The sequence below is a fragment of the Dipodomys ordii genome, unplaced genomic scaffold, assembly GCF_000151885.1.
Source record: "Dipodomys ordii isolate 6190 unplaced genomic scaffold, Dord_2.0 Scaffold61, whole genome shotgun sequence".
Taxonomy (NCBI): domain Eukaryota; kingdom Metazoa; phylum Chordata; class Mammalia; order Rodentia; family Heteromyidae; genus Dipodomys; species Dipodomys ordii.
This window is the reverse complement of record NW_012267277.1, coordinates 8,590,471-8,610,671: the sequence shown is the minus strand read 5'-3', so window position 1 is coordinate 8,610,671 and position 20,201 is coordinate 8,590,471. Positions and strand designations below refer to the sequence as shown.

The 20,201-nt window shown below is 49.1% G+C and overlaps 1 protein-coding gene across 2 annotated transcripts in view; it reads right to left on the bottom strand.

The window, feature by feature from the left end:
- Ssbp3 (single stranded DNA binding protein 3) overlaps positions 1–18,420 on the bottom strand; it is a 155,868-nt gene extending 137,448 nt beyond the window's left edge. The window contains exons 1-4 of one of the 2 annotated variants that reach the window (XM_013022316.1): positions 17,963–18,420; positions 16,864–16,936; positions 16,576–16,637; positions 14,065–14,149 (exon numbers count right to left, since the gene is read on the bottom strand). In XM_013022316.1, the coding sequence (XP_012877770.1) occupies positions 14,065–14,149; positions 16,576–16,637; positions 16,864–16,936; positions 17,963–18,018 (276 nt within the window). In that variant the 5' untranslated portion in view covers positions 18,019–18,420. The remainder of the gene's footprint in view (positions 1–14,064; positions 14,150–16,575; positions 16,638–16,863; positions 16,937–17,962) is intronic. The other variant, XM_013022317.1, reaches the window with a different exon arrangement.
- Positions 18,421–20,201: the final 1,781 nt, after the last annotated feature.

Genomic DNA, 20,201 nt, shown 5'->3' with positions numbered 1-20,201 from the left:
CCTCAGAGACAGGTAACCCTGATGCTCTCCCGCCACTTTGCAGCTGCCACCACACCCCAACAAGCCTTCCAACAAGTCCCTCTAAAGCAGAACCTACACACAGCAGCCTCCATTCCCAAAGAGGCAATTCCCAGATTCACACACATCACTCAAGAAGTGGCAAACACTTAAACGTTGTGAAGAAAAATAAATTCAACACTACGTGTCACTGGCTTTTAAACAACAAAATAAGTTAACAGTCAAAATAGGTTTATCTGCATTCATCTCACTAGAAGCAAACTGTCACTAGTATCTTTTTATTTCAAAGACACATTTACAGGTTTCTGTAATAAAATGATCCAATTCTTTCGACGTAAAAGTTTCTTCAAGGTCCTATCTCCCAAAAGCAACCAAAAGTTGGCCAAAATAATTGCATGAGCCAGCTCACCTCCATGTTCCTAGTTACTTGGGAAGTTGAGATCCGGAGCATCACTGTTCAAAGCTAACACAAGCAGAAAAATCATTGAATCTCAGGGAAGCTGAACAAAGTGGTGCTACCCTGTCATCTCAGCTACAACCCAAAGCATAAACAGGCAGACTAAACCAGGTTCAGGCTGGGCCAAAAGTAAGACCCTATCTCAAAATAAGCAGTGAAAAAAAAAGGTTGGCGGAGAGTGCCTGCCAAGCAAGCCGGAGACCATGAGTTCAAATCCCAGTACCACCAAAAATAAATATAAATACACACACACATACAGTAGTGTGGCTTAAAGTATAAGAGAGGACCTGGGTTCAAGTCCCAACTTTCTTATTTAATAACTTCATAGCCATGGATTTATGACTTTACCCTAGTTTCCTCATCCAAGAAACAGGATCATGCCAGGTGCCAGTGACTTCATACCTGGAATCCAAGCTATTCAAGAGGCTGAGATGTGAGGATCACAGTTCAAAGCCAGTCCAAGCAGGAAAGTCCATGAGACTCTTATTACCAATTAACCACCAGAACCAAAGTGATGCTACAGCTAAAAGCTCAGGGACAGTGCCCTGGCTTTGAGTTCAAGCCCCACAACCAACAAAAAAAATATTATTCTTATATTCCTCTGTCCTCATTCTAAAAATTAAGAAATAGCAACCCAGAAAGAAGACATGACCCACCAAAGGGTCGTTTAGTGGGGAGATTGCACTGAGAAAGCTGATATCGAGACTGGTTTTCCAAGAGCGCATCTTCTCAAGAAGGTGCCAGTTCTGAGAGGCAGCAAACACAGGATCTCTGCCTCTTCAAGTCCACAGGGAGTGGTCAGAACTTCCTCCAAGGGTCCTATGACCCTGGGGTTCCCACCCCCTCCCAGCTGTATTATGTTCCATTAACAGGGAAGCCAGTTATACATCCCAAGAGAAGGGGTGGCTGACCTTCACAGGGCCTAGATGTTCCCACAGAGCCAACTCTGCATTCCAACGCCCCCTGTCAGGACACTGTGCTGGTACCACCAATACTCATAGTAGGCGAGGAAGCCCAGCTACAGGCTACAGTTCCAGCCTAAGTAGTCTAGCCAGATCCCTGCAAAACTTCACTGTGAATATATATTTTTTAAGTTCAGCAAGGATCAGGTCTGCCATCAATGGAAATAGAGCAAACATTCCTTGCATTTTCTATTCACTACAATTCTACCAATCTGGTGAACTCACACTGGCTCCACTGAGCATCCAAAGAAGCTCTAACTGTATCATTCTTCATTAAAATCAATGGGGAATCTGGTCTGGGGATATGGTTCAATGGCAAAGCACTTGTGTAAGTATGCAAGTCCCTAGGTTTGATCCCCAGGGCTGCAAGGAAGGAAATAAACAAAACCTAATTGTGACTCAATGCTTGCAATATCTTTGTAAATAAAGTATCCTGGAGCATAGAATCTAGAGAGGTGGTAGGACACAAACGTAAGAAGACTTTGTAAAAAGAGCTAGGGAACCTTTCTATAAAATTAAACAGACCCAAAGCATGATACATGATATTGTCTTCCCAGATGAAGTTGTTAAAAACCAGTCAGTCACCCCATAGAAACAAGCAAAGAAACCAAGCACTGGTCAGCAGGGTTTGACTTCCACTAGCTAGGACCACTCCCTCCAGGACCTGCCAGCCCAGTATCAAATCATACCAGGCCATCTAGTGGGTCATCATTAATTAGGCAGATGCCAAATTTGATATTAATTAAGAAAAGCAGCATGATATTGTAGTCAAGAGAACACTAGAAAAGAGCTAAAACTAAGTTCAAGTCTACGGTCAACAGGACTGAACCCCTCCATTGCCTTATCTACAAAACAGGAATAAAAACAGAACCCAACTCCCAGGGCTGTTGATTATAACATAAAGTAAAACTAAGGCCCTCAGAACAGCACCTGGGAAACAATGAACACTCAATAATGGCTCACTATCATTATGAACTCTTCATAAAATGGGAATAATTCCTATCCTGTACAAATAGTGACAAAATTGAATGGAAACACAGTTTCAAAGGCCTGTGCCTATAGTAAGTGCTCAATAAACACTCATGCCATTAAATAAGCAATCAACTATTTTACTGCTGTTTAGTAACATGTCCCTCCCCTTGAAACCACCACCCCAAATCCCACCTCTAAGGACAACTGCTGCCTCTAACATTGTGGGGGCCACAGAAAAACATTCTGATTTCTACCTCACTGCCTCTCCAAGTTCCCCTTGACAAAGATGCTGGCAAAATGATGCCAGAGAAAGTATGTGGAGACAGTCAACTAGAATTTAAGTTCATTTTCTGTAGCTTGGGGTCAGAATCGACCGAGGCACTCTGGTGATCAAGTTTTCTGCAATTCCCTATTCCACGCATTAGCTCGCTGACAGAAATTCACCGCGGTATTTAAAGTGGCAGCCATCACAACTAACTCAAATTGTATTGGCTTCCCCGATGCTGAAATGCTCCGCTGAAACCATCAATTGGCCAATTCAGAGATAACGTGGTGGCTGAAATTCCCTGTCATGCTGTAAAATCCCTTTCGCAGCAGCTCACGGCTCGCAGCTCCGCAGTGGAACCTGCGCCCAAAGCTGCAGCCAGCACTGTCTTGTGTAACCTAAGAGGCTGGCAGAGCAGGATCTGGCGGGCAGCAGCACTGCCAAGGGGAAGGGCCTCCAGAGAGAGAATAACATTTTCTACTGGAAGCCTTCTAAAAAGCAGTGCAAAAAGGCCAGCGGCACACACATGCCCTGCACCAGACCTGCCCACTGGGTGCTGCCCCCTCCTCACAGGCTAGGTGGCCAAAGCCACAGGCGGCACTCAGCCTCTCCCAAAGAAAGCTGCAAAATTCCTGAAGGATGGCACAGACATGTGCACACATGTCAGCCTTATAGGGGGAAGAGTTTCTAGAGCCACTGGCTGCCATGGGAATCAGGAGCCCTGCAGTCCCACACATTGGCCAAGTTACCACCCTGCTCCAGACGTCTGTATGCCCACCTGGAAACTGCAAGGCTCCTTCTTGAACTTCGTTCCATGACTAGATGGTTGGTTCAGATTTGAAATACAATTCTCAGAAGATGGCTTGTCTATCACAAGCCAAACAACCTGCCCAAGGTCATCTGAAGGAATCAAAACTGTACCCTGGTCATCCCAATCCCAGTCCTGTGAACTCTCCATGACGCTGAATCAAGGCCCCAGCACCTACAGTACAGAGCCAAACAAATGGCTGGTGTCCTGGGAAAACAGCCCACCAATAGATGGCTCTTCCCATCAGCATGCAAGGCCACAGCCAGTATCCCGTGTGGGAAGGCCACCACCCAGAGTGTCCTCTCTCAAACAACCTTCTGTAGCTGGGAAAGGAGGATCAGAGGAGAGCCTTGGACGGCAGTCCCAGGGAGCAGCATGCTTCTTAAGGTCAGAGGACTGTGAAACACAAGTGAAATATCAGTTTCACCCAAACACACAAAGAACAGAACACAAAGCCTGCTCTGGGAGCTATGCAAACAGCTGTCACTAGGAAGGGACAGGGAACTGGGAATGTGGAGCCCACTGGTTGAGACAGGGTGCCCTGGGACCTATCCTTAGGATTCTCCCTGCAGCCACAAGCCTATTCAAACAACGTCCTCCATGGCAGATCAGGTTCCCCAAACCCCAACCCAGACATGCAAGAGGAGCTATCCCATGCCAGCCAGGTGGGCAAGCGGCAACCTTCTTAGGCTTTGCCTAAAGCTGGGTGCATTCCACTACTGAGTTGAGTACCCCAGCTCACCCACAGTGTGAGCCAGCTGAGGGTCCATCCCTAGAAGTGAGAGCTACTTACTGCTTACTCAACATTTAACAAGCAGGCATAGGGTCCTTCTCTGTGTTCACTGCACCAAGAATACGCAGCAAACAGCAGAGACCAAGGTCCGACAGCCTAACAGGCATCACCCTGGATTACCAGATGTGGTAGAAAACCTTTCTTATTATAGATCTAGAAGCTGAGACTCCACCCCCAATCACTGGACCTTTGGGAACTGAGTTTCAACTTCAGTGTCTCTCGGCCAATGGCTTTCACACTTGAGTTAAGACCCACAATGAGACAAGGGTTACCTGACAAACCCAGGGCATACTTACATTTATGTGCACTTGTCAATCACTAAAAACAGAGGTTTTCAGAAGAAATATTTATGTTTACTCAGTGCAATACAGCTCTCTTTTGGGGTAATTATCAGTCATGACCCTCTAAGATGATTTTTGATGCACTAATGGGTCACAACTCAGTTTGCAAAACATGTGTCACTCATCACTCTTCATTAAAACATGTCTTTACCATGCTTGATATCTGAGCAGAGTTCAAATTGCACAGTATGGCTCACTGACCTCCAGGTTTATTCACAACTCTATGATAGGCCCCAGGAATGAGTGGGCCATGGGGATAAAGATGAAGTTTCTGCCTTCAAGGAACTTACAGTCCAGAAGGTGGAAGGGAAGAGACTCTAACTCCCCATGAAATAACCGCCTTTCTAGACAGCAGGTATCCAATGAATGAGATTTCTTCTTTTTTTTTTTGTCATTGTTGTTCATTTTTTTTGTTTTTGTACCAGTCCTAGGGCTTAAACTCGGCCTGAGCACTATCCCTGAGCTTTTTTGCTCAAAGTCAGCACTCTACTTGAGCCACAGCTCTACTTCTAGCTTTTTAGTGGTTAACTAAAGAAAAGAGTCTCATGGATTTCCCTGCCTGAGCTGGCTTCAAACTTTGATCCTTAGCTCTAACTCAGCCTCCTGAGCAGCTAGGATTGCAGGTGTGAGCCACTGGCAACCAGCCCCAGTGAAATTTACGGGGTTTCTGGGGAAGAAGGGAAGTGGGATCTTTCCTCCTAGCAGGCCTGGGGGGGAGGAAGGGCAGCCACATTCCAGACTGGTATGTACTCTACAGAAGAATACTATTGGTAGAGGAGCAAAAGTGCCCTGTCATGTGCTATGGTACCATGGGGAAGGCCCAGAGGCAACCAGAAAAGCACCTGTTCCATGGAAAGAAGAGGCGGAAGAGGAGGAAATAGACACAAGCACAGGCCAAGTGTTGACCAGGGTCATCCTCGAGCCATCTTATTTCACCTTCACAAGCAGCAGGCTGGGGTACCTATGGTATATGACACCTATACCCCCATCACTTGGGGCTGCCTAACCCAGAGATCCATACAGCTCCTCAACAGGTGAGCAAGCAGGTGAGCCACAGTTCACTGGCACATACCTCTCACACGAAGATTCCTCTGCCCCAGTCTCCCCTGCTGCCAATCATTGCACAGCTAGCTATGAGAAAGTAGGGCTTCCATGGCCATGAATAGCAGCACATGCCTCAGAGCTATTCAGAAGGAGGAGATTGGGAGAGCATGGTTTTAAAGCTAGTTAGGGGAAAAAAATTAGGAAGACTCCATCTCAATGAACAAGCTGGGTGAGATAATCCTAGCTACTACAAGGAAGGCACAGGTAACAGAAGTACAGTCTATAGCCACGCAACAGTAAGACTCTACCTGAAAAATAACTAAAGTAAAATGATCTGGAGTGTGGCTTAAATGGTAGATGCCCTGAGTTCAAGCCCCAGTACCAACAACAACAAAGAAAACTGAAAGCACACATTATACAGTGCTTACTCTGAGCAGAGATCAAATTGCACAGTATGGCTCACTGACCTCCAGGTTTATTCACAACTCTATGATAGGCCAGGCACAGAAAGGCACCTATTGTGTATAAACTATGTGTGTATAAGCTCACTAATCCTAAAAACCATGTGTACATAATCTGTTACCTAATTTTCCATCCAAGGAAACTGAGGCATGCTAGTTAATTAAAGTGCTTGAGTTTACAAACAAGAAAGCACAGCCAGGCAGTACAAAGAAAACTATCCTGGACTCTGGCTGGATCTATAGGTTCAAGTTCTAGTAATGACTTATGGTGGAGCATGTTTGTTCTCTGGGCCTCAGTTTACCAATTTATAAAATGACTATGCTGGGCACCAGTGGCTCACATCTATAATTCCAGCTACTCAGGAGGCTGAGATCTGAGGACCACAGTTCAAAGTCAGCTCCAGCAAGAAAGTCCATGAGATTCTTTATCTCCAATAAACTACTCAGAAAAAGCTGAAAGTAGCACTGTGGCTCAAGTGGTAAAGCACTAGCCTTGAGCAAAAGAAGCTCAGGGACAAAGCTCAGGCCCTGAGTTCAAAACCCAGGACTAGGATCAGCACACACACACACACAAAAAAAGACTAAGTGATTCTCAGTTCTACCATGATCAACCCTGCCATTTCCATGCTTGCTGTTCCCCCAGCTCAGAGCATTATCCCACACAACTTTTTCAAGCAGTTTTCACATTCAAGGCTACATCAGGCTCTTTACCAGAAAGCCAGGAAGGTGCTTAGGAAGTAACCTGGACAGTGCCGGTCCTGTTCTCCTGGTCTGGGGCTGCCTGCCTAAGATCCAGGGACCAAGAAGTCCAAAGAAAGAAGCTGACATGTGAGTCTCAGCCTCCCAGGGGCCTCTCATCCCCAGCTCTTCTCCTTAGGGCTCTCTTCTGTGTATCCTGACACACATACAAAATAAGATGAGGCCTGAACTGCAGGGGCAAGATGCACACTGGAGATGACATAGGACCCTCACAGGGCTTTCAATTGGCTTATTACTGAACACAGACAACCCTTCATGGCACACCCAGTCTTCCCAGACTTCCTTCTGGCCACCTGTGCAGTGGGCAGCACAAGGACAGCCTTGTGCCCATTTTACAGGGAGGGGTGACACTGAGGAGTGAAGGCTCACAGCTCACCAGGAATTTGAAGCTGAAATTCAGACCTAGATCCCTGCTAATGCTTCACTGACAGCCCTCTGAGCCTTACCGTTCGCTCTGCAGCAGCACACACAGGCGTGGCCCAGGACCCCTCTGTCCAATACAGATAAGGGCTGAAGACATCTCAAGGGAGTGTTTATCAGTGCCAGCTGTGGCAGGACCACCAGCTCTGCCCCTTGTGAGGATGCAGGGCTAAAACAAGACTGCTATACCAGGATACAAGGAGTGTACCCATGACACATCAGAGGAACCCCGGCCCCAGGAGTGCATCAATGGCAAAGTCAAGGGTCCAGTGTCCCTTCCCTAGGGTCAACTTGCTCTCTCTGAAAAATACGCTGGTTTGGGGGACTGTGAAGAGAAATCAACCTGAACAAGCACAAGCCAGGTAGACAGACAACCATCATACACAGATACTATTACTCAGCCCTCTCCACATCATGCCAAGGATCTGCTATTCATTCCCCATTGTATAGATGGGGAAACTGAGGACCCCAAAATCTGCCTGCCTGGAAAAATGATAAACTTGAGGATGAACTCAGGGCTGATACTAAGCCTCTAGTTAAAACCCAAACTTTCCAAACTCCAGAGAAGTCAAAAAAGGCATAGTGCAGGTACAGTTTCCTAAAACTCCTCTCTCCAAGGCCACAGAGAACCCCATTACCCGGGTGAATCAAAAACAAGCTGTGTGTGTCTATTTGCTGTCAGCTCCCAGCAACATGTTTGTGTGAATCGCTTAATGTACTTGTGCCGTGATCAGAATTATTACCAAGCTAAAAAAGATTAATTTTTCTAAATACTCTAAAGCCTCAGACACTATTATAAAAGGCTACAGCCAGTGTAACATTCCTGTTATCTTGGCTGACAGTGGCTGGCAGGCCTCAAGTACAACCCCCACATTTCTCCTTCCTACAACTTAAATACTCACACTCCCACAAAGCAGAGGTGGCCCAGGCATCCTGGGCCTGAGGTCCTCACTAGAGAAGTAGTCTCCCTTATACAACAGAGCCAAACTAAGGGACACTGCAGGGAGTGCTGGGTGTCTCCCGGCTCCCTCCAAGTGTTGGCTGGCACAGAGCTCGCTCTCGGTCCAAGTTTGCAAATGCTTAGCTAACAAAGATGGCATTATGCACAAGGCTGGTGCACACTGCTGGTCTGGGAGTTCAAATGAAGTGACCACTGCCAAAAACTTTGTTTGGGTCCCCACTGCTCCCCCCGCCCCACCTCCCGCCTTGAAATAAAGGGCAAGCGTTTGCAATGTGGGGTCTTGCTGCCACTTGAAACCCATTAAGGTGGCCACATTGCCCGAGTCCTGGCAAAATGCAATTCCAGTCCTTCATTTAATGTTTAATTAGCTACCGATGGAGGAGTCTGGCAGCCTCTGGGGTCAAGAGGAATTGTAGAAAACAGGGTGGGAGCCCAAAGAAGAGACTCAATACAAAGTCTGAGCTCCAAGGGGAGGGGGTACAAAACAAAACTGTATGCTTTTATAAAATCTGCCATACAAAGGTGCCAAGGGTCAGAGTCAAAGGCAAGCTATGAACTTGCCAGGACCTCAGGGCAGATAGCAAGACTGGCTTGTAGTGGGATAGCATCCCCCAGCTCCTTGAAGCCCAGCTGCAGGCCTCCCCCTCTTCCTACCCCCATTGTCATCTAGTCATACCCAGATTTCCAGTGGGGTCTGGCAGGCGTGGCCACTCCCTGCCTGGCAGGAACCTCAGCTCAGCACATCCACGAAAACCCCTCTCAAATATCACTCTGCTATTTCAAACCCACCAAGGACGCTGGACCCCTGCCACCTAGCCACAAATACCTCAGCTCCTGCCCACGCCCACAACTCTGGGGTCCTTTCTTCCTTAACTAATCTTCTCAGAGATGAAGTCTCCCAGCCAGGGGTGGAGGGAGAGGTGAACCCAGCATAAAGGGGGCTTCAGAGCAGCAAACCAGGGCAAGCAGGGGAAACTGGATGAGGTCACGGGCCTCCCTGTCCATTATACTCCCCAAGTTCTTCACTGGGAATCCCAGGGGAAATGGAGTTTGAGGAGCAACAGTGCAGGAACCTCCCAGAATCACGTACAAAGTCTCCTTCATGAGGACACATGCATTTTCTGGAAAGAAAGCCCACAGCTTTTATCACATTTCTCCTGCCAAAGCCAAGAACCACTGCACCATAACAGATCCCCTTCCAGGGGTCAGGTCTCACCTCTGCCGGTGACTTGGTAACTCACTTCCCAGGGGCTTCACTTTCATTCTGTTACAGACATTTCTTCTGTGAACAGAAGTGGCACTGAGCAGGTACCAGGCCTACTCGGAGTCTAAGCAAACATGCTCCCTCTATTTGCAAGGAGCTGCTACCAGATGAGGGTTGTCAAAAGCAGAGTAGTAAAATGGAAAGAAGAAGGTTGTAGTCCTAGCCTGCCATCTCCTAAGCTCCTTGTCCTTGGACAAGCCTCAGTTTCTTCATCTATAAGCCAGGCAGCGGTGAGGCCCAAGAACAATGATTTAAGTGTGTTCCAGAAAGCCAGTGATCTTCAGCACCTTCGATTCAAAAGCCACATTGTAGGGCTCACTCACTCTAAGCATCTCCTGCCACCAGAGGGAAAACACACAACCAGCTCCCAGAGGTAGAAAGCATTGGCAGTATCTAGAAAGATACCAGAAGACACTTCCACCCACCCAAAGCTCCACCCTGGGGAGCTCCAAGGGGAGAAAGTAGTCAGACAGCCCAGGCCTACAGTATGACACACTCTTGTGCTGAGAGTGCCTATTCAACAAAGGACAGACCAGACCAACATGCCAGAGAACCCAAAAGGACCCCCAGTGGGACCCAGTGGGGCTTTCCTCCACACTGAAAAGGATGCCCAGCCTGAGAGGAACAGCAAGGAAACCACACAAGACAGCCGGCAGTCCTTCTGCGGTCTCAGGTGCTCTTCTGATATAAGGCAAACTCATTTCTCAGAAAAGTCCACCATAGTACTAAGTCCTCAGTGCACCATGTTACCATTGGCTAATTCTAAGGCTCTAGGGCTGGTGAAAAATGAGAGCCAAGAAAACCCAGTGGCCAGGTGTGATGGGGGAAAATAGACACTGACTCAGATAAAAACTCACCAAGTCAAGAACAGTTCAAATGCTCTCTCTGCTAAGTCTCCTGGTTCACTCCTGGCCCCATCAGTCTTAGCCTTGACCTAGGAGGGACCTGTGAGATCACCTGACCTCTGAATCCACCATCAGGAAAAGAGAGGACTTTCCCAAATCGTGATTATCATTCCTATACAAGTCAGGACAGGGACCTTCCATCTGAGATCCTTTTGAACACATAGGAACTAAGGCCCTCCCTCCACCTCTCTAAACGAGGGATTCATTACCCACAAAAGACTATGTCTGAGATCAGGCTGCACAAGCTCACCAATGAGAATCTTCAATTTTCCCTGACAGAAAATACTAGGCCATTTAGCACTCTTACTTATGAGGCGAGAAGGCATGGTTCAAGTGGTAAAATGCGGGGCCAGCAGGTACAATGCCCCCTGAGTTCAATTCTCATTATGGCCCCTACCAAAAGGGGGGGGGGGGCAACACTCATATTCACAATCCATGTGATTTATTTTAGGACTTAAAACAACTAGTTAACTGATGTTAAAGCTGTCATATTAAAGACCACACACAATTCAAGTCACTGAAGAAATACCTTGTAATTCTCTAAGCCCAAATCACCTGTGCTCTTTACCCTTAACTCATTCAGTCCATTAGCATGTCTTCCTACTATGTAAAAGAAACTACAGGAGCTAGTGAGAGAAATAGCACATGGCCTCTGCCATGGAAAAAATTAATAAGCTGCAACTGAAAGGCAAACTGAAAGAAGTTAGCCAGAAGAATACAGAAAAGCAATGCCTACCATGGACCCCTGGAGCCCAACCAAAAGAGATCAGAAACAGACTTGGGTCAGTCATGACTTGTGACTACCCTGTTCTATCACTATGGTTATTTCTCTCTTCCTCAGTTTCTCCATCTGCAAAATGGAGCCAGCAATGTGCTTCCTTACAGGGTCACTGGCAGAATGAAATGAGGGACTGAACCCATAGCAGTTAGCACAAAGCCCAGGAAGTTGATATAGTAGAAAGAGCTTTTATGGACAATGAAATAGAGTGACTACCATGTGCAGAAAATCACCAGAAAAGTCCTCTTAAAGCCAGCACTATGAGTCACATAATCCCATCTACTCAAAAGACTGAGGTAGGAGGACCTAGAGAAACAACACAGTGAAGTCCTCCAGGGAGAACTTAAAAATTAGATTAAGATTTGAGTGGACAGAGAGAGATGTACTGTAGAGGAAGGGAGGTTAGTGAGAAGTTATAATTCTAGCAACATGTATTTATTTTCCAGTTGCTTCTCTGCTACCACCCCTGTAACACAATGCCACCTCTTAATTCTGCCAATCCAAATGAATCACCCTATTTCTCCCCACTGTGACTTGACTCTGGCTGCAGGACACCAGATGGATCCAAATCTAGGAGAAGAGGGCTTGATCCTCAGATCTATGAGTCACAGGCCTCACTCAATGTGACCTCATCTCTGAGCATCATCTTCTCAACGTCACACTAGCCTCAGCAATCTGCACAAGTCTACTGCCATTCCTTAACACATCATTGGCAGCAACACATGTGTAAGCTTCAGAACAGCATATTGCCATGCTGTGCAAGGACAGGAGACCAAACCACAGACTACCCAGAAACTCTCATATCACTGTAGAATAACAAACTTGGTTCAAAGGTACCAGTAACAACTCTGAAAGGTAAAAGATTACACAGATCCGACATCAAGAGATTGGCTTGAGGGGTTTGGAAGGAGGAGTTCCATGATAGAGTGTCTGCCTGTCACTCGTGGGTTTAATTTCTAGTACTGCTGGGGGCTGAGTGATACAGGGAGACTGGCTGGATTGAAACTCCACCCAAATGAAACCATTTGCCAAGTAGACAGGAGCAATATAGGACTGACTGTTCATAGGTCTTTAAAACAAACAAACAAGCAAGATTTTTTGTAGAAGGTCAAATTCACTGAGTATTTTTACATGGATGCTGTATCTCTTAGCTTCCCCCAAGTTCCAGTTCAGAAAACGCTATGATCATCACTATGGGATCCCAGGAGAATCAAATAACAGCGAACCAATCACCTCTCCCTTTTACTTATAAGTTCATCAGGCAAGAAGTACTAGTTACCAGCTTCTTCCTTCTAAACCCTGGAGAGGATACAAGAACTGGTCCATTTCCACTCCAAGGACATATTAACTTTTTAGTCATAACAAGTCCATCATAAGTTGGGCGCTGGTGGCTCATGCCTGTAATCCAAGCTACTCAGAGGCTGAGATCTGACGATGGCAGTTCAAAGCCATCCCAGGCAGGAAAGTCCACGAGACTCCGATCTCTAATAAACTACTCAAAAAAGCCAGAAGTAGCACTGTGGCCCGAGTGGTAGAGTGCTATCCTTAAGCACAAAGAGGTCCAGGAAAGCACCCAGGCCCTGAGTTCCAAGCTCTGGACTGGCCAAAAAAAAAAAAAAAAAGTCCATCATACCAAACAGGCTCAAACTCAGTGAACTTCCCTTTCAGTCTCTTAACTTCTACCACAGGATATACTTTTACTATATCCAAAACACTGATTCTGACAACTTATAAAATTCACCCAGATGCGATCTGGTCTCCCAAGCCAGTTTCAAACAGCATGCAGAGGACTTGGATAGCCTGGCCAAGAAAGTGGGACTTGACAATGTCCAAGAACCAACTTCCATAACCATAGCATGAGAACCATTCCTACCCACCTGCTACTGAAAAGCAAGACCAAATGGCTCATCTACTATGTGCACACACAATTATGTGTGACACACACACACATATAAACTCAATACAGACTCAACTCTCTAGGGCCAACAAGAAGAACTGAAAGGAGCCATACAAGACCTGCAGACACTTCTCTTCCCATCTTTCAACAGAGCCCAACCTGCTTCAATAGATCATAAAGTCTGATCACACATCCCAGGTTCAAAGCTGCCTTCCCCCTTTATTTCGCAGGAAATTGGTGTGGGAGATGGAAGACATGGCAGACAAATAGTTTCATACGTTATTTGTCTGGAGAATAATTTCATAAGTCTTAAGACATGTATCCAGGTAGAAAGTGAAAGAGCAAAAAGCACTAAAGTCCGATGAAATTAACACACTTTCACTAGAATATTTGGGGCAGAGGATCACCAATAAGCTCAGTATCTCAGCATACCTATCATCCTATTAAATACAACAGCTTCCCTCCCCATACTATAACTTGAAAGACCACTTTCTAGAAGACAGAGCTAGAGTTCATTCTACCAAATTTCTCACTCAATTATCCCTTCTATTCCAAAAAACAGTTTTCACATTTGCTTTTTACTTCTTGGTTGTATCCACATTTTTTACCCTTAAGTCAACACCAAACAGGTTCAGTTCCTTCCCGGCTAACTGTCAACACTGAATACAAACCTTACATGAGTCTAAGCTCTGCAAACACCACTTAATTCTCCAGATATGTATCTATACTCTTTTGCATAATGGTAGCATTGTAAAATACCATTCCTCAAGTTAAAAATCCTTCATCAGGAGGGTCCAGAGGGGTGGGTAACAGGGAGGTAGGTGAGCAGGAGAACAGAAAGAAAGGCAAGGAGAAAATAAAGACCATTGCCAATTGGCTGTGTAGATGCTTTCGGTACTAAAGAAGGTAGAGCTATCCAACCCTGTAATTATTGCCAGGATTAAAAATTTGTTACTCACATAATCATGAAAGGCTTTTGCTTCACTTGAATGTTCACAAGTGTCTCTCCTTTCAGGAGCTGCACAGTAAAGGTCCCAAAATACGCTGTAAGTCAGAAAATAAAATAAGATCAGGTTACTAATTATTACTTGTATACATTCAGCAAGTGCACAATTCATGGTGCTAACAGCACCAGGTTTCCCAAGGTTTTCACTAGGCAAACTCAGTTTAAAAAACAAAGCAAATCCAACCTCTTCTGACAAGCCAGGTGTTTGTAATAAGAACAACAGTTTGTATCTACCAAACACCTATTCTGTGCTAGATACTTCTCACAGTCAATATTGTAAGAGGATCCTCTCCCTGATTTACATGCTTCATATACAAGGCCACTGAGGTTTGTAAGGATTCACACCACACACCCATGGATCACAGGTGTTAATGCAGAGGAGAATCCACACCTATCTCATGCCACCCCCAAACCCAAATGGCTACATGTTATAAAACACAGCTATGATTCATAGGCACAGCAATGTGGGCCACTCTGGCAATAAAGGAAATCTTACAGGTTCTTAATCCCAGAACCTGCACCCCCACCCACCCACCAAAGAACACAAAGCAATTAGCCACAGGAGAGGCTGTGGACAGCCTCTTGTCCCTCCTTGTTAAACAAGGCACAAGGATCTTTTTAGAAAGCACTCATCCAGTGAAGAGTGGTGAGGTGACAGGGGACCCAGAAATGGCACCCCAGCCTCTGTACTGTGAGAGTCCATGTGGTCATTCCAATACTGTTGGTAACACTATACACACAAGTCCTTTACCAACCCAGAAAAGAATTATACAAACATAGGAACACCCCAAACCAGACATTAAGGTCCAGACAGACCCAGTTTGAAGGGCACAATGGGACCTGGAACTGTGGTCTGACATGTGAGAAGTTCTCCTGGTTGAACCATACCAGCTCCAGTCATCACACAAGTAGCTCACTCAAGGTGTGTGAATAATGCAGCCTGCCCATCAGCATAAGATCGGCTCCAGTGTCTCCTCCAGCTTTAGAAAGCCTCAGTCATTTGTTCAGTGTCAAGTCATACTCAGTAACTTCTAACACACCAGACCTCAACTACTCAGATCCACCACAACCTGAGCTCAGTACAACCAACCCCACGCTCCAGGTACAACGATGGAGAGGCTGCAGAGGACTCGATGCAAAAAAAAAAAAAAAACCCAGGAGCTTGCCTGACTGCAAACCGGGACCTGAGGAATGTTCCTCCTGTCTTCAGAGCTACACACTGGATCAACCTCTCCACACAGGAAATTCCAGTCCCTTCTAAGAAACTTTCACTCATAATGAACCCAAGTTTCTTCACAATCCAGGGCAATCAGACCTGCCAACCTCATCCACAACTTGCCTCTAAAAAAAGCCACAGCCAACCTATCACCCACTCTCGCAGGTGGAATCCTTGCGCCACACTAGACGCCTCCAACCAGGCAGTTGGAAGGTTGGCAGAAGTAATTAAAAACTCATTTTCTCTGCACAAGTTAGAACAGACACTTCATCCTCCCATTGTTCAAAGAGACCTGAAACAGTAACCTGAGCTAGTGGTCAGGTAAATGTGCTAAGGTGCTAAGATCCCAAGATCCCAACACATGACACTCCATTCTCCTGCACTCCTCCAAAATTATTAAAAGCTACCCTGTCTTGTTCTCCCTTTCAAAAGGATGTGAAAGACTTCACCTATCAGTCCCACAAAATACCCACATCATATCCTCATGACAACTCATTGTCTTGCTTGGGCCCTGAGAGAGCCTCCCTCCTGCCTGCTGGTTAAACCTGGAGAGGGTCACACATAACAAGAGGGAGAGGGGAGAGGGGAGAGGGGAGAGAGGAGAGAGGGAGACAGGGAGAGCCCCTGAGGACAGCTGCAGGCACCCTGCCAGGCCTACTATAACCAGTTGAGGTTCTAGGTAATATTAAGCTTTGTGGTTTCAGGGATGCTGGGGTTGGGGAGCACAGGGGAAAGGAAAGTCCAGTCAGTGTGAATCAGTATCTCTACAGGAAATGCATCGCTTTCTTGCTTTTTCTGTGGGTCCCTGGAACAGGTCCACTACTACATGTTCTCAAGATCTGAAGCTTATAGAAGAAAGAGGAAGGGACAGGCCAGTAGCAGAACAGACCTGGTGTCCCCTTCACTTTGCCCTGCCCCCACTCTCTCTAATTAAAGCAGCATGCAGGATTGACAAAAACCCTTCTAGTTTTTTTTTTTCCAAGCTCCTGCCTAGTGCCCCAGAGTGAAACAGAAAAGTAACAAGTTTCTACCCTCGCCCTGTAAGGTTTCCTTGGTTTTTCCACAGAAGAAGAAACACCAAGGAAAAACTTCAGGCAGCAGTGTTTGGTCCTTTTCCTCCTTGGCCAGTTCTGATATAGGTGCACAGCTGAAGCTAAGGGTGAAGGGCTGCTCCAGGTCTCCTGTCTTTGTTCACTTGGACCCAGGGCTCAGAACAAAACACACACACAAAACTATCACACAACTTACCACCACCACGAGTGCAGAAACCCAGGAGGTTCTCCCAGCGTGATGTTTTTTTCCCATCGAATCTGGAACAGAGGGAGCACAGAGCTAGCTTAGACGGACAGAGAGGAGGGACAGGCAGGCAGGGGCTTCCTGGAGCCAAAAGGCTGTGAAGACCAACTAACAATAAATGCCAAAAGGTGATAAAAATTCAAAATGGTGGCCACAGTGACTGCTCCTGAAAACAAAGGCTCTAAGAATAGTGGGGAGGAAGGGGTGTCAAGAAACTGGATGCTGGGGGTGCCCACTCACCTCTGATAAGAAGGTCTGTGCAGATTTCTGTGCTCCTACGTGCAGTAAATATTCGTAGACGTATAAAGCTAACCTGGCAAGTGGGTGAGAGAGAGAGAGAGAGAGAGGAGGGGAAGGGGAGAGAGAGAAGAGAGGGTCAGATCACACTGGGACTCTCTCTGGCCCTTGCCAGCAGGCTCAGAGCCCCATCTTCACAGTCCCATTGTAGCCGTGGGCAGAGGTGAGCGGCTCTCACCCCAGGCATGGCCTTGGAGTGAACAGTTAGGGGGTGGGTACCAGGGACCTACTGCCCTGGGGCTGGAAAGTGGGAGAACCCCCAAACTTGAACTTCCAGGCAGCGTTTGGGCCAAACCCACCACCCTAGGTCTCTCAAACTCACACACCACCGGAGCCCAGAGCCACCCTCCTTTTCCTGATCTACTCTCCCTGGCCACGTTCATCCCGCTTGGGGGTCCGAAACAGATTCTGCCCGGGTCTGGGTGACCGGCGCGCTCTGGAGAGGGCAGCAAAGCGCCGCCCTCCACACCTCCCCTCAAACAACTGTCCCCCCAAGCGTGGGGCCGAGCCGGCGCCGCCTTCCCTGCCCAGTCGGGCGCCCCAGAGGGCGCGGAGCCGGCAGCGAGGCCGCGGACAGAGAAGGGAGAGCGCTCCCGGCCGAACAAAGCCCCCGGCACGCACTCCTCACGCCGCGGGCGGACAAAAGGAGCCTTCGGGGCTGCAGAAGCCACGCGCCCCCTGTCCGCGCCCGGTGGGCAAAGTGCGGCCGGGCCGGGGCGAGCGCACCGGCTCGCGGCGGGACCTCGCCCACCCCTCGCGCCGCCACGGAACCCCCCGCTCCCGGCTCGCCCCGAAGCCACCAAGTGCCGCTCGCCGGAGGCTGGCTGCCCCCCGTCGTCCCTTTCCCCGGTTGTGCCCCAGCCTCCGCCGACTCCCAACAATGGGCTCCCCCACGCCGCCGCCACGGCCGCGGAGAAGGGGCCCGGCAGGCGCGCGGAGCCCCGGGGGCTGCCGGAGGTGAGCGACCCCGGCCCCTCGCCCGCCCACCTGCCTCCCACCGCCCGCAGCCCGGGGCGCGCGGCCGCCACTCCGCGAGGCTTACTTTTCCCGAGCCTGCCCGTCCGAGGGCACCGCCGAGCCTTTGCCTTTGGCAAACATGGTTTGTAGAGAAGAGGGCGTCGAACCCCGCCGCCGCCGCCGCCGCCGCCGCTACCGTCCGGTCTCCCGAGCAGCCCTGCTCCCGGCCCCCTCCCGGCGCTCGCCCGCTCGCTCGCGCTCGGCTCGCCGCGCTCCCTCCCTCCCCGGCGCTGGCTCCGCGCTCTTTCCAGCTGTCAAAGCGTCAGCCCCGGCCGCGGCCCCATCTCCCTGGAACTCCTCCCGCGCGGCTCGGGCTGCGCTGCGCCGCCGCCCGCCCGGATGCCCGCCGCTCGCTCGTTCGCTCGCTCGCTCCCCGCGCGCCAAAAGATCGGCTCCGCCTGCGCCGCCCTCTGCGCCTCCGGCACAGCTGCAGCAGCCGCCGCAACCGACGCTGGTCTACTTGGAGCTCAACAGAACGTGGCTGCCCCGGCAGGAGCGCGACAGGCGTCCACGCCCCGCGACGGACGGCCGCCAAGGACAATCGGCGCGCGGGGACGGGCCCGGCGGCCGGGAGGGACGCCTGTCAGCGCAGCCGCGGCAGTCCCGCTGCGCCGCCTCCGCCAGCCGCTGCCCGCTCCGGCGCTGGCCGCGGCTGCAGGGGGCGAGCCCCGGCTCTGGGATGGGGCGGGGGCCCTCAGGGCTCCGGCTCCAGAATAGGGGGCTTGGCCAGCGCTCCCGCGGCGCGCACGGCTGGGGCCGGGGCGCTTCGGCTGCGTCCGTGGGAGGCGGCTCGGACCCCAGGCGGAGCGTCCCTTCCCCTCCTGCGGGTCCCTCTCGCTTATCGCCTGGCCGCCCCTGCGGCTCGCGCCCGCCCAGCCCTTATCTTGCCCTCCCCCTCGACTCCGACCCGGACCCCTCCCCAGACTCGGGCCCTGCGCCCCGCCCCGGGCCTCTCCGCGCCCAGCTTAGCTTCCCCGGTGCGCCGGCTCGGGCTCCACGCTGAGCTGGGCGGCTGGAGTCGGCGCCGAGGTGCGCGGTTGCTCCTTTACTAGATCATTAAATACTTTGGAAAACCCCAAAGTGGAGCCGCGCGAAAATGGCCCCTAGCGTGCTTTGGGGAGCCATAGGAAAGGATCGGGGGACTTGAGCTTAGAGAAGGGAGAGTGATATCTCCCAAATTTCCAAGGTCTGCTAGCCCTGGCAAGTTAGCCCCTGGGCACCTCCACGGAAAAGGGTGCAGTTCCGCGGGGGGGAGGGGGCGTCACCTGGATGCCCCGCGCCTCTGAATGCCCGCCGCAGCGATCGGCAAACTTCAAATAAATGGAGCTTAAATTGGGGAGGGGGGACGAAAGTCGGGCGTGGGGGGGAGGGGAAGCTTCCATTGTCAGTGACCCAGGTGTACAATAGGAAAGGGGGGGGAGGATGCTGGCAGAGTGACCCAGCTATTTGCTTCTGACTCTTTTCTACCTTGGCAAAGAACCCCACAAACACCCTATGTACCCCTCCTTGGATATTCTTAAGACCCGAAACTGGCAAAAAAAAAATAGAGGAAGGTTCCCCCATTTTCAGACTGTTTTTAGAGCGCTGTTCTCTTTAAATGTGATAAAACACTGTTGGCACTGTCTCTTTAAAAGAGTCAAGCAGAAAAAGCTGTGTAAGCGCTGATTGGCTGCCTGTTTGGATACATCTTTAGGGGAGCCTTGAAACTGTTAGCCTAGGTTGATTTTTTTTTTTAACTGCGCTGTTCCAATAAACAAGTAACGCCCCTCCCCCTAACATGCCTCGCACCAAACAATTAAAGGATAGGTCAGTGTCCTGGGGAAAACACGTTTCAAGTAGGAAAACTCAGGACTAGATTTCAACAAAATAAACAATAATTCCCTACCATTAAAGTTTGCTTATTTTGCTGTGTAGAAGAGAGGAAAGGGGCTTTTAAAAGAAATGCCCCGCAGCAAACGGATCTGCATTGGTTCAGGAAGGAGACTCAGGGTGCATTTTTGGAATAATATTCTGCTCCGTCTAACAGCCTCCCTAAATTAGAATACAGCCAGGCTCCGCGGACACCTCTGGATTCACTCTGCTCTCTGCTGGGACCTAGAGCTCACAGGGAAAAGGGGCAGAAAAAGGAGACACTGAGCCCTAGTTTGGGGTGTCCTGCTACCCCTAAGTTTAAAGGGGTTGTTTTGTCAATGAGAGAAGATGCTTGGAGATTGGAGATAAAAATACATGGTGGGGAGAGGAGGAAATAATTACAGTTATATTTT